This window comes from Carettochelys insculpta, chromosome 3 (assembly GCF_033958435.1).
Source record: "Carettochelys insculpta isolate YL-2023 chromosome 3, ASM3395843v1, whole genome shotgun sequence".
NCBI classification, from domain to species: domain Eukaryota; kingdom Metazoa; phylum Chordata; order Testudines; family Carettochelyidae; genus Carettochelys; species Carettochelys insculpta.
The window spans coordinates 7,165,997-7,179,907 of record NC_134139.1 but is presented as its reverse complement, the minus strand read 5'-3'; the positions used below and the strand labels follow the sequence as shown (position 1 = coordinate 7,179,907).

Here is a 13,911-nt window from a genome sequence, read left to right as displayed (position 1 = left end):
TTAACTTTCTCTCTCTCTATATATAGATCTATAGAGAGAGGTAAAATGAATATATAATACTTGGTTCTATGCTCTCCCCCTCCCCCAGAACCAGGCACCCGCTTCCCACTCGCTCAATGCCAGTGACTCACCAGAGCTGCCACTGCCCCAAAGCAGCTGCCACTGCCACCACGCACTCCTCTCACCAAGAGGTGGTGAGCATGCACAGAGTGGTGCATGGGACTCCCAACGTGTGGCTCTGAGGAGGAGCTGCATTTAATGGCCCAAAGAGCCACATGCAGGTCAAGAGCCGTGAGTTAGCCACCCCAGAGGTAGCTGATAATCAGAATTTTGTCCCGGGGAAAAGTCAATATTTTGCCATTTATTTTCACTCTGAATTAGGATTGTAGTTCCCTAAGGTATGGAGACCTCACATGGGGTGAGTGGAGTCTCTGCTTTACAGCCTCAGCTGAGAGCCAGCTGGCCTTTAGCTCATGTGTACAGGCCTTTAGACCCTATGCTCACAGATTCTATCCCTGGGGCCAGCAACCCCAAGTCTGTCGGTGTTACAGGATGAAAAGTCAAATTTTCGCATGGAACAGAATCTTCTGGAAAATGTTGACCTGGAAATGTTGAAACATTTTGTATCGGCTTGGTTCAACAGTAGTCTTTATCCATGGTGTTTCATGGTAGATGTGTAAGGCTCGGGTTTTGATTGGTAAACACTGGCAAATGTCCATTTCTCCATATATATATTATCCAATGAAATATTTACATCAATCATGACTAAAATGTAACTAGGCAAAGTAAGAAAAGTTCTGCGTGAGAACTTTGCTTGAGTCAAAATCCAGTGATTTAGGCTGAATACAAATCGACTAGTGAAAGAATAGCAACAACAGGTATGGTTTCTTGATTTAAGAGTATTTACTTTCATTATTGTGACACAATTTTGTATTTTAATGGCTTATAAACCTTATAAATCTCAAAGTCTAAATAATTCTGACCACTCCTATCAAATTTGCACCCCTGTGAAAATCGCTCTGTTCACGAGAATTGCAGTTCAAGTACCTCATCCTCCTTTTCACTGGGATGTTCCACTGGATACACCCTGGTTATGGGACTCCCATCGTGCACGACCTTGCTTCAGACTGAGGACAGACTCATGTGAGTTAGGACAAGGCACTTTGGACCAGATTCCCCCAAAGGTATTTAGGCCTCCAGCTCCCAGGAGTTAAGTGTAGTAAATGAACTAAGTGCAATCACTGGAGAGGAAAAACAAGCCTGACTTCAGGGAAATGTCCTTTCTGCCAGAAGAACTGATATTAAAGTAGGTGGGTAGACACATGCTCAGATCTTCTATTGCTCCAGAGATCTCTGTCCATCATGACATCCCAGGGGATGATGCTAAGTTTATAGTGCCTTTCGTGCTCTCCTGCTGTTGAAGCTTTGACATCTTCCCCACCCAGCAGTAAGCACAGGTGACAGCTCCTCTCACTCCTAGAGTAGCAACAGCTTCCATTGTGTATCTCCCACTGAGCAATATCAGTGTCTACTTTGAAAAGGACTGCTCCATACTTGGCTTGAATTGACCTCCCTCCTGTGTGCTCAGATCGGACAGATGTTTTCTGAGGGTGCGGTTTACCTGTCTACATTTATTTCACTAAAGACCAGGTATCCACGCCCCAGTCAGATGGTTGATGCCTGCTCTGCCTACAGCTTTGTATTGTTTATTTCCCTAGCTGCTCCAAAATGGTGGCAGGAGAGATCTGACCCCGAGCCAAGTTCTGTGAGATAGATAGGTACAAGACCCCACTGTTCCTAACCATGCCGAGTTTTGTGTATTCCAAGAGTGCGTCATGCTGAGAAGCCCATGGCAATAAATCAGCTTTACTTCAAACATGTCTAGCAACTGCTGTTCTTCTCCAGCACCCATTCTGAGGAGTTTCCAGTTTCAGATACAAAACATTGTGTAACAAATGCCTTGTGATATGTATGAATCTGCTTAACCCAGAATAAGACATTTTCATCCTTAACATTTCATGGAGCATGTTGCTGTACTTAGAATTTGTTCGATGTCACTAAGGCATCTTTGTGAGAGATAAGGGTTATGGCTCAGTTCAGACTAAGTTGCTATGGCTGTGAATTACATATCTATAAATGGCCAGAGAAGAGGTTCAGTGAGCTAACATAATGTAAAATAGTAGCAAAAACCAGTGACCCAACACTCATGTTGGTTGCAAAATTAGCAACCTAGCGAAGGATTTAGCTGTTTTTATTAACTTATTTTACAATGTATCTTATCTTTCCAATACCACAATTAAGTGTTTCTTTCTTCTCTTTCCCCAGCTCTCCATGAATTCCCCAGTGACATCTTTACAAATGAAGACAGAAGACATGGAGCTGTAATCCTGCATGTCCTCTGTGTAAGTGTTTTGACTTCATTTACACTTTTTTTTAACTGGAAGTAAAATAGTACCAGACGAGCTGAGGTTGTTTCTTATCCATCTGGTTTTCTGTCATTGCCATTTCTTCCCATGGATAGATGCTTGTGCATAGAAGTCCCAAGGGCTGTTCTCAACCTTGTTGAAGAATGGCGAGTTATAAATTATTTTGATTCTTTAATATTGCATCTTTTCCTGTGTATGTGATTGGGCTTTTAAAGGCCCCAATCAAGCATGTAAACACATGCTTATCTTTGCACAAGAATAATAGCATTTAAAACCAGCAGAACCATAGGCACTGACTTCTCAATTTGCTGAATAATGCTAGCCACCCCCTCCATTCCAGGCTCCTCCCCACTGTACCCCTTCTCCCAAGTCTGTGTCCCCACCCTGCCTCTTTCAATCCCTGCTCCATCCTTGCCCTGCCTCCTCCCCTGAGCACGCTCTGTCTCCACTCCTCTCCCTCCTTTCTGCCACAAATCAGCTGTTTTCGGCACTCAGAAAGTACTAGGGAAGAGGAGTAGGTAAGCATGGGACAACCGGCATATGAGACGCAGGAGGGGAAAGAAGAGGGACCGTGATGCTGTGGGTGATCTTCACTCAGTAATTTTTCCCCAGAAGTGCTCCAGCCCTGGAGCACCCACGGAATTGACACCTATCAGTGGAACTATTCACACATTATATTGTTTATGGTTTATTTATGATTTAACTGTTTATGTGGAAATCACTCAGAGAACAACTATGTAGCCTCAGCATTCCACTTTTACAGGCTGCTCTGTGGCACAGAACCTGTCCTTAATGTTCTTTGGCCACTTGCCGTCATTGTAACTTGATAGTCCTCTTTGGTGGCGGTGGTGGTGTGTCGTAGGCAACCCTCCATTTGCTTTAAGTGAAAAATTGGTCAACAAGTTAAATTATTCCAGGAGAAATGAACAAGCAGAAATGGTTTCCAGAGAAAGTGCAACTAAAGGCTGGTGCGCCAGGCAAGCCTGAGGAGTCTGAACACACAGGGTGAAATCTCTTAGCTTTTCATGGCAAGGACCGTATGAGTATGACAGCAAAATATACCTCTGATTCTGACAGAATCTAGGAGGGCAATTGCAATATAAATAATACAAATAACATAATATAAAAGTTGTGTTGAGCTAACCTCCCTTTCCCATGTGATCTGAGAACCTCTGAACATGTTGATGCTAAAGAGATATTGTCAAGGGTGGTCAGGCCCAGATTTGACTCTCCAAAATGCATATACATTTTATTTCTAAATAGTTGCCTCTGGGTATCATATTATGGCTTAGGCATCCCATGTGAAGACTAGAACTGTTCCAGAAGCTTACTTCTTCAACACTGTGACTCAAAAAAATGAAACCAAGACCAAGACTTCACACCTGTGGGCACAAATCACCAGAGGCCCAGAGATACAGTGCATATCTGCACTGAAGAACTAAGTGAGAAACTTTGGACAGAGCATCCTGAATCCGACCTGGCAATATCCAGACTGCTCCAGGGGAAAGAGTTAGAGACTTACGTTTTTAGGTTTCCTTCAGTCCTTTACTGACTAAGTTGCCAGAGGTCTCATGGTGAGGAAGCTAAAGAAAATGTGAATTGTATCTTTAGAGTTATCAACTATATTATGGTCTAGGGCTAGTTTGTAAAGTCCAAGAAGCATCCAGTGATGAGGAAACATCTGAGAAGTTCGTGAGCTGTTACTGCAACATTTTAATAAATGCTGGTTTCTTTTCATTGACTAGCAGCTAGCAGTTATACGACTAGAGCTATGGAAAAGTCTTGTAACTTGTATCACACAGACATTTTCAAACAAATCACCATCCCGTAATTACAATGGTTGTAGGAGTCCTGGCATAACTCACTAGTCAGTGTGTGTTACAGGTGTCCCTCTGTGCCTGATCGATAGAGGATATGAGTCTGTTACTGCCCCCCTAGCTAGATAGCCTTGACTCTTCAAGCTCTAGAGGGACTTGGTGCATTCTCAGAGACCATCACATAAGCAGGGGCTGACCCAGAATACAAATGCTTGTGAGCTTGAGACTCGCAGAATGAGTGTCCTTTGAGCAGACGAAGTATATAAGCAACTGGTGAGCGTGTGGTACAGATGCGCCTTGGAATTTCATGCAGGTGCCTCTACAGTTTGAGTTAAAAGCCAGCTCAGCTAACGCTGCAAAGAACATTCATTTCTTTGTGCAAGTGGCCTAGAGGCCACTACATGCGGCAGTCAACCATACGTAGGTGTGTGGGTTACACGAGATCCCCCAGAGACTCTAAATCATGTACAGGCCTACCTGGGAAGCCTCTCTGTCAGCAATAATAGTAACTTATGTGTTTAGCTCTCGTGATCCTTGGTTCAGTTCCAAGAAGGTGGCCATTACCTCAGGGTAGTTCTGAGATCTCATTAATTGCAGTGACACTGCCAGGCCTCTATAACTTACCATTTCAGAAGTGATTTGACGTATTTTGTAGAATTATGAGGTACGTGGGTGAAGAGATGGTTTCAAGGAAGCACCATGGAAGTATGTATATGTAACAAAGGAATAAGTGTAGTGCCACATTCTGCGATATCATGAACATACCGTTCTTTCTCTCTCTCTCACTGGTACTGCGAACCCCAAGCTTTGCAAAGTCAGAATCAGGCTTGAAAAATTGCAAAATGGGCTTTAAAAATCATGAAATTTCAGAAGTAATGCTGCGATGGGATGTTTTCCCCCATATAAAGTCCCTGAAAGGGAAATGAGGGCATCAGAGGCCAGTTTTGTGATGTGGTTGCACCTGGAGAATGGGCCAGACTCTGTTGGAGCTGAGCACAGCTGGGAAGATGTTTAGCTTATAAGAGGGCTCAGGAAGTCTGCAGAGTTTGTAGTCACTCTGGGATTAGGGAGAAGGAAGCCCAGAAGGACAGCAAACTCTGGATCCTCCCCTGAATAGTTGAGGCTGGCAAGTGGCCAGGAGTTACATAGAAGAGCCTCTCCATCAGGGAGCCCTGGCAAAGGGGCAGGAACATGAGTTCTGCAGGGGGAGCCCTGCGAAGCATTTAATTGAGAGGGTGTATCATCAGGCTGGCATGGATTCCAGGAAAAGGCCCTCAGAGTTCAAGCTATGAGAGAAAGGAGGACTCAGAATGCCTTGGGAGATTAGGCCTCAGAGAGGCTGCACAGGAAGAACTCCAGGGAAGCAACTGCAAGGAGCTGGATGAAGTGGATTTTGGCTGCTGGGGTTAGGGTACCTAGGCTGGAACCCAATACAGTGGGAAGGCCAGCTTACCCAACCAGCCACTGGTATGGTTGCATGAGGCTGTAGATGGGACAGAAGAGCTCTGAGATAAGGGTGAGACCTATGGAGCCCAAACTTGACATCAAAGGCTTGATTCAAAGTTTGGATGCTATTTTGTTGGCCTTCCTGTTCTGCTGAAAGGGTGGACTCAATCATAAGCAGGCCAGAGGGGCGAGTCACAGGAAGAGACATCCTGGGAGGACCAGAGCGGTTTTTGGCATGGGGGCGCTTAGGTGGAGTTGAAAGCTACCATGCCACACTTCGTCCCAAGAAGATGCTCCCAGGGACAGGGTCTACTCCCTCCCAACACGGCTTCCTTATTTTATTTGCCTTCTGATTTTGGGCTCTAATCTTTAAGTTTTAGTTTTCAACCTTTCCTCCACAGCCATGAGGGTTTGAAATTGTTTTTAAATAAAAGTTGAGTATCTTGTATAATCACATGACTCCAGGATGTAGGACTTGGAGGAAGATATCTAATATTAGCAATCTTGGAAGCTGGCAACACTGCCTCTCTAATGCTTTAATGAGGAAAGAGGATGAGCCGCAATTTACGAGACTTGAATGCTTGAAACTTGTCACAGAAGCAGAGTTGTCATGGGAGATCCCTCAGTAATCCCATTTTAAAGCCCCAGATCAGCTGAGCAGTTAAGCACATGCCTAGTTTTAGCAACTGAATAGTCCCATTGCAGCCAGTGGAATTGCTAACGTGCTTAAGTTAGGCAGATATTTTGGAGCATAAGCTTTTGTGGGCAAAGATCCCCTTTGGGTCTTTGCCTGTGAAAGCTGATGCTCCAAAATATCTGTTAGTCTGTAAGGTGCCACAGGACTTCTTGTTGTTCTCGAAGATACAGACTAACAGGGCTACCTCTCTGGTACTTAAAGTTAGGTGTGCTTACGTACCTTCCTTTACTGGTGCTTTGAAACATTAAAGCCGTTATTACGTGCTCCAGGAGCTAGGTAAAAATAGTGTTTTCGACCCGGAATTATGTGAAATAAGTTCTGGCCTTTCTGCCAATGCACTGTTGTGTGAGTACAGGGCCTTATTCTCAACAGCTACTGTTATCGCCAAGAGCTAGAAATACACTTCTACCTCCATGGCTACTTATTAACTTCCACACTGTGGATGAAAGACCATTCTTTCCATTACAATGTCTTTATAGTTGATATAGAAGTGCCAAATTGCCTCTCACCCAAGAGGAGTAGAGACATTTTCAGAGCCAAGAAAATACCTGCTCTTGATGAATATTTAAGGTATCTTCTCTCTTTAGTCAGCCTAAACGAACAGTCACTGTCAGAAATGTGTGATTTGTGATTTCCTTTCCCTTTCAAAAGACAGCCTATTACTTTCTCTCATCATGCAAATACCCTGTGATATGATTTTTTTTAAAGCTAAGTGACTCCAATTGTAAATGTGTATAGCATCAATATTGGAAAGCTGAATATTTCCAAGAATCAGTGGCAATATACTGGTCTCTGAGATGTTCTGGAGTGTGCACGCTAAGCTGGGGCACAGAAAGAACTCATGTAGTGCCTTAGGTCAAAATTTTCACGCGTGGGTGCTCAAATAAGTGATCAGCTCTGAAAGGTGCTGGGTGCACAGTTATACCCATTGGTTCTATAGTGGTTTTTGAGTTCTGATTCTCAATGCCACTTACTGTAAGGTGCCTAGGTAAGGATTTAGGAGTCTAATTTGATGTACTTTGTGTGACCGTTTCTACTCTTTGAGCAGCCTGGTTTGACAGGGTCTTATGACCATTTGCAAATATTCTAGGAAAAGAAATAGACAAGCCCACCAATGGGAAAGGGAGCAAAGGGGGCAGATGCCGCGGGGCCTGTTGAAGTGCTATAGCAGTGCTGCTGCACTGCTCCACACAGCTCTGAGGGGACGGGGACCCAGCGCCATGATCTGAGCGGTGCTAAAAGCTAGCTGCCCTAGGTCCCGCCCCTCCCACCCTCGGCTCCACCCCTTCTTCCATTGGTCCTGTTCCTTCTGTCCTTGATTCCGCCCCTCTGCCCTGGGCCCCACCCCTTCCAGGGCACAGAGCCTGGCCCCGCTCCCACCTTGCTCCGAGGCCCCAGGTGGCTGTCGGCACCACTGGAAATAGGTGATCAAAAAAATTCCATTTTTCAGAAAGTTTTGCATGTGCCAGAGCAGAAAACAGGACCCTGATGCTGGAGGGGAACCACAGCTTGGCTCCCCCACCATATAGCTCTCCTGTGGGTGGCGCCAAAACTTAGTGCATTGGCCAAAGATTAAATCAGGTTAATCCTGCACTGACCTTTTGTAAAATGCTTGGAGCTCTACTGACAGCTCTGTCAGCAGGTATAACCAAGGACCAGAGGTCTTTGCAGGGGCCAGTGGGGCTTAGTATGATAGGGATAGGCTGTGGAACCCAGACTAAGGGTTTGAGTCACGGACCTGATGCTTAACTTGCAGGGATGTTTTTAATTCTACATCCCATTATTTAGTGACACAATGGACTGTGCTAGACATGCCAGTGCCTTAGCTAAGTAGCAGGGCCATCCTAGGCATATGCAGAGGAAGCAGCTGCATAGGACACTACTAAATTTGGGGTCACCCCTTTGCCCCAAATTAAGTAGTGCCCTGTGCTGACCCTGTGTATGACTATGGGGTGGGAAGCCAGGCCCCCGCCCCAACCTTGTCCCTGGACACATGGCAGCTGTCGGCACTGCTGCATGTCAGCCTTCTTGTACTGCTGCTGGCAGCCCTGCTGTCTCCAGAGCTGGGCCGCAGGAGAGCACCAGCTGCTGGTCGGAAGCTTGGAGATTCCAGGGCTATGAACTGCCAAGCCTAGAGGTCCCAGGGCTCAGCTCCAACAAGCTCCAGCACAAATTAAGCACTGCAGGCAGACCTGTCAACAGGGGATGAGGAGGAGGGGCCAGGAAGTCAAGTGCACTGGGACCCAGCACTTCAAAGGGGGCCTGGAGCTCCCACCACTGCTACAGCAGCAGGGGCTAGAGCCCTTGGCCTCTTTGAATTGCCGCCAGAGCACTGGAGCACCACTCTGCAGCTCTGAGCGCTGGACAGAGGGGTGACTTCTCTCAGCCCCACCCTTTCTGACCTGAGGCCTCGCCCCCACCCCTGGGATTATCATAAGCATCCAGGCATATTTATGGGCTTAAATACTTTAGCAAACCTGGTCCACAGTTACTTTGTCTTGACGATATGCAAGTATGCTTTGTTAGAGTATTGTATTAACCTTGTGTAACACCAACAGACCCAGATTGCCAGCCCTAGGGATAGAATCTGTGAGCATAGGGTCTAAAGCCCTGCACTCTATCACATGAGCTAAAGGCCAGCTGGCTGTCAGCTGAGGCTGTAGGGCAGAGACTTCACTCACCCCAGATGAGGTCTCAGTGCCTGCAGGTACTACATGCTTCCCTAGGCTGAGGAAGCATGTCCCAAGCTTCTGAGACCCTCCAGCAGGTTCTGTCCCTGGTGCCGGTAACTTGGGTCTGTCAGTGTTACACTTGTAACCTTCTTTAATCAGCTGACTTTAAATTCAGCCCCTAATTGTAAAAATGACTGTAGTGAAAGCCTTTCACTCCACCCTAGGACAAGATATGAACCTGCGGACATGTGATGTGGCACATTAAATTCCTATATTGTTCAAGTTTCTAAGGTCCAAAGAAAAAGATATTTGAGAAAGGATTCCAGCCCCAGAACTTGCTTTTCACTGAACCCATTGTAACAGTGAGGTAGTAAAATCATTATTTTACTTCTCTGTGCAGAACATATTTGCTCAGGCTGCTTAAAGGAAAGAAGAGAGTGCTGTATTTTTGATTTATTAATAACACTGCATTCACATAAAGTTTTCTTCATATAATGGGACTGGAGAAATCATGAGTCAGGTTCATCACCATTCTTCCAATGATTTGGGCTTCATATTTTCTGCTCCTAGGACAGCTTAATATTTTTGTAACCATTTGTATTATTGTTGAATCAATAAAACACAACTAAACATCAGTCAAAATAAACTGTGTTCATTGTTTCTTGCAGGCCTAAAATTCAAGGTATAGCAACTATATCAAATTCCAGTATGGCAAATATTAAAATTCATATATTTGAAGCTGATAAAACAAGATATAAGAATCTGCTGTCCCAGTATATTTTCTTCTTTCTCTATAGTGACACATTCAAAGCAGTGAAGCAGAGATCTTATTCTGCTGGTGTACTGGCATTCCATATAACAATTTTATTTTTTTAAAAAATCAGTATTTTGTGGAGGGAATGATATTGCTAAATTATGGACAAAATTAGCCCAAAAAAGAGAGTGCTTGTCACACCAGGTCTTAACACCACTATTGTCAGCTAAGCATGATTTTAACAGTTTGATATTTTAACATTCTTAGTAATATGTTGGTTACTACGTAGTTACCAATGCATGCAGGCCTATTAAAGTCATATTTTGCTTTCATTCTGCACGATTAATGTGTTTAAACATAACAGAGAGTATATAATGAATGGTCAGAACTGCCTGGTATGAACAGAGTACAGTATCCTGCTTTGTCTTTGAGTGTAAACGTTCAGCCCAGAGCTCAAGATTTTAACATTACAGTTTTGTAGGCACCTTTCCACGGTGCTGAACTGGCCGTTTGGCAACAGTGGATGTCCTGAGCACTGTTAGTTACAAAGAAGAGACTTATGCTTAACTTTCATCTTGGGATGGCAAAGGAAGAGTTTATCTTAGTCGTTGTTGTCCAGGGCTGCCAGAGACCTCCCTGTGCAATACCCTTGAAAGCATATTTAAGAAGATGAAGTGTTTCACTTTCTGCAGCCAGCTCCCTTGTCACTTTCTAAGCTTCATGCATGCCAACAGCCCAGCCAGTTATATGCAAATTCATTGCCCATAGATGTTTGCCTGCAGAATTGTTGAAATCTGGAGTTTTCTCTAGGAAACCAGGGAGCTCCCTCTGTACCTCCTTCTTCATTTACTACCCCAACTGCGGATCTTGGACAAGAATGTGGCATGGGGTCATGGTCTTCCTCATGCTATGAGCTGATGACCTCTTTGTCCCACAAAAGCTCATCACCGAATAAATCATTTTGTTAATCTTTGAAGTGCTACATTTCTGCTGCTTTGTTTTATTTCTATTAAGGGTCTTTAAACCTGTGAAGAAATTTGAAGTTCACAGTCAAAGCATAGTTGAAGTAGGGGAAGAGAGCCTTTTCCTCACCTTTGCTGATTTTCTGTCAAATTCTTTTGTTATTAATTTTAATTAAAATGTGCTTTCCTCCTCCTTTCTCTTTATCCTTATTGGTGACTGTGTCTGTAAAATATGTTTCATCTGGATCTTTTGGGGCTGAAAAGTGCAAAGTATTTTCTGAGTATTTTAGAAGGAGCAATATACAATCTCTCTCGGGGAATCCCTAACACAAAGAAATAACCATATAAAATAAGCCGATATAATTTTATTCGTTCCCAAGGTAAGAATGAGACTGTCCACGCTTCATCTGTATCACCTGTAATTGTCTCAGCCTGTTGGTATTTTTAACATTTTCTGAACATTTTTAGTTAGATGATTGGAGGCCGTAATGGCAAGACATTTGTTCATGACTTGCTCTAGTGCACTGATAGAGCAGAGTCACTGCTGCCCCGAGTTGACCTTGGTCTTATTTTTTATTAGATCTCAAATGGGTTATGTAAGTATTTGGAATGAAACAAAGCCAGGTCCTACATTCAATTACTGGAACCTCAGTGTGTCATTATGGAATGGTTTCTGCCCATATTATTCCAAGTGCATGAGATTTGCAAATGTTTTTCTGTGGAGGTCGTGTCGTTAGGAATGGACAAGCTGGTTTAGTTAAAATACAAATTCAGCTCAGGCTTAGTCCTTTGTTCAGGGCTCAAAATAAATGAAGAAGAAACTTGTTTCCTTTTTATTTCCCCCATGTGTTTTTACACGTCCTGGTTTATGTTGGCACCAAAAGTGGAAATACTGAGACATAGTTGGAGAGGCCATTCTCCTGGCATTCTCGACCCAGTTGGAACCAGAAAGCACCACAAACTAAAAATAGGCAGACAAGACTCAGCTTTGTTTCTAAAACAAAGAGGTTTGATTGAGCAACAGTGGAGTTGTCTGAGGTTGGTACATCAATAGCTGCTCGGAAGCAAATAACAAAATACCTTTGAGCTACCTTGGAGTTGTTCCCTTCTCTCTTTCCTTTCACTCCCCCCTCCCAAACTATATTTTTGGCTGTGTTTACTCTTAGATCTTTTCCTTAATAAGACAGAATTTAACATAAAAAAGGATGAAAATTATGCTGCCTGGGGAAACAGGTATGGTTCCCCCTAGTTTGGTGGTAAGACACCCTGTTATTATCATGGTGCCTTCCCATCATAGGCAAGGGGTAGGGCAAGACCACTGGAGGCAAAGCTGGGTAGAGATGTGTTTCTGGCCAATCTGTCTAAAATCCCAGCAAAATTTGTTTGCCTAGAAATAGATGACCAATAGCTTTTCAATCCAGCAAGACACCAAGTGGCTAAACTATTGCAGTGATCTGGTGGGCAGATCTAATGATTTGAGAGTAGGCTTCTTGAGAGAAGCATATGTTCTTTGCCTTTGGAATGAAGGATTTTTGGCAATACAGGTCCAGAAGATTTGAACAGTGTTTAGCTTGTGCAAAAGGTTTCTTCTTTATTTTAGTTTCTTTTTTGCTAATAAATTTGGAGCCAGGGCCATGGAATGACTATAGCTCCAAGCCTTGACCCTTAACTCCTAGACAACACCTGAGCTTTCCTTTCCGATCTCATTTCTATATATTCCTTATTTCATACGTTAGAGGAGTTGGTTGACTTTATAGTGCTTGGAAATGGTAGCGATTCAAACAATTGAAGCAAGACACTGTACAATGGATGGGGGGAATTTGAGATATTATCCATGGTAGGTCTTTTCAGTTGCGTTGTAAGATAGTGATGTGGTCCCACTGCTTGTAAAGAAATCAGGGTTTGGGTTTTTTTTTTCAATAATGAAAGAGAGCTGAGTCGGGAAGGAACACAAATATGTCTTCAAATGTATGGCCTCAAAAGTATGTCTTGGTATGGTATGGCCTCTTGTTCTGAAGACATAGCTTGGAAAGGGGCATGTTCTGAGGCTCTTAGAACAATTACTTTTTATTGCATACATGCTGAGAATACTTGGGAAAATTTCATTTGGTGGAGGATCACTTGGATAAGCAGAACAAATAAAAGAAAATGACTACTGAATGTTTGAACGTTGAGAACTCCTCCATAACTGTGTGCAAGGAATTTCTGAAGAGCACTAAAATCTTTATGAAATAGTTGGGCAAATTAGTGGCACAACCTAGAGTGATATAATACTTTGGGGGATAGGAAGAATCCATCATAGTTGACTTTTTTGTCATTTCAGACCTTGATGCCTGTGGTATCTTGGGCTATGGAGTCGAATAATTTAATTCCATCTTTTCCTGAGTTTCAAAATATTCTTTTACAATTCTCAAGGCTTAAAACTTCCCATAGCCTATGTAAATTAGCTTTTTTTTTTATCTAGGCTTTTTATTTTTTTTTTAAACATTGTTCTGCTGCTACTGACATAGGGGGAAAAGATGACCTCAGGCTTGAGCATGCTGTTTACTGTAATTGTCCCAGGGTAGGAACTGAAATTTTAGAATTGTCTTTTGTAGAAAAGCGACAAAATGTTGAAACTTCAACCTGTTGTGACTGTCTCAGGAAAAAGCAACGTGTTCTCACTGGTGTGGCAGTTATTTTAGGAAATGGTTGCTAAGCTAATGTCCACCTTACGGTAGCATCAGAGTGCCTCATGTGCTTTAATGTATTTCTCGTCACAACACCCCTCAGATGGGTGTGCTATTATCCCCACTTTATATCTGGGGAAGTGTAGCTAGACTCAGGCTATGTCTACACTATGAGGTGAATTTGAATTTGTGACATTCAGATTTGTAACACTGGGTTTTGTAAATTGGAATTTCAGCATCCTCACCTCCCCACAATTTCCCCACAAATACGAGTTTGTGCTGCTGCACCAAGTTGCCAGAGGTCGACTGTTGCAGCAGTGCATTGTGGGAGCCTATCCCACAGTTCCCTCAGCCCCGTAGCATTCTGGGTTTTTTCACTGGTGCAGTATGGGGAAAAAATGCCCCGCAAGTGGTTGTGGGTATGCGTTGTCATCTTCCCACATTGCATTGCTCTCATTCCTCCCATCA

The 13,911-nt window shown here is 43.6% G+C and overlaps 1 protein-coding gene across 1 annotated transcript in view; it reads left to right on the top strand.

Moving 5' to 3' along the window:
* Nucleotides 1–13,911, top strand: part of SLC24A3 (solute carrier family 24 member 3) — a 376,441-nt gene that overhangs the window by 217,545 nt on the left and 144,985 nt on the right. The window contains exon 3 of the mRNA XM_074988441.1: nucleotides 2,326–2,402. Within this exon, the coding sequence (XP_074844542.1) occupies nucleotides 2,326–2,402 (77 nt within the window). The remainder of the gene's footprint in view (nucleotides 1–2,325; nucleotides 2,403–13,911) is intronic.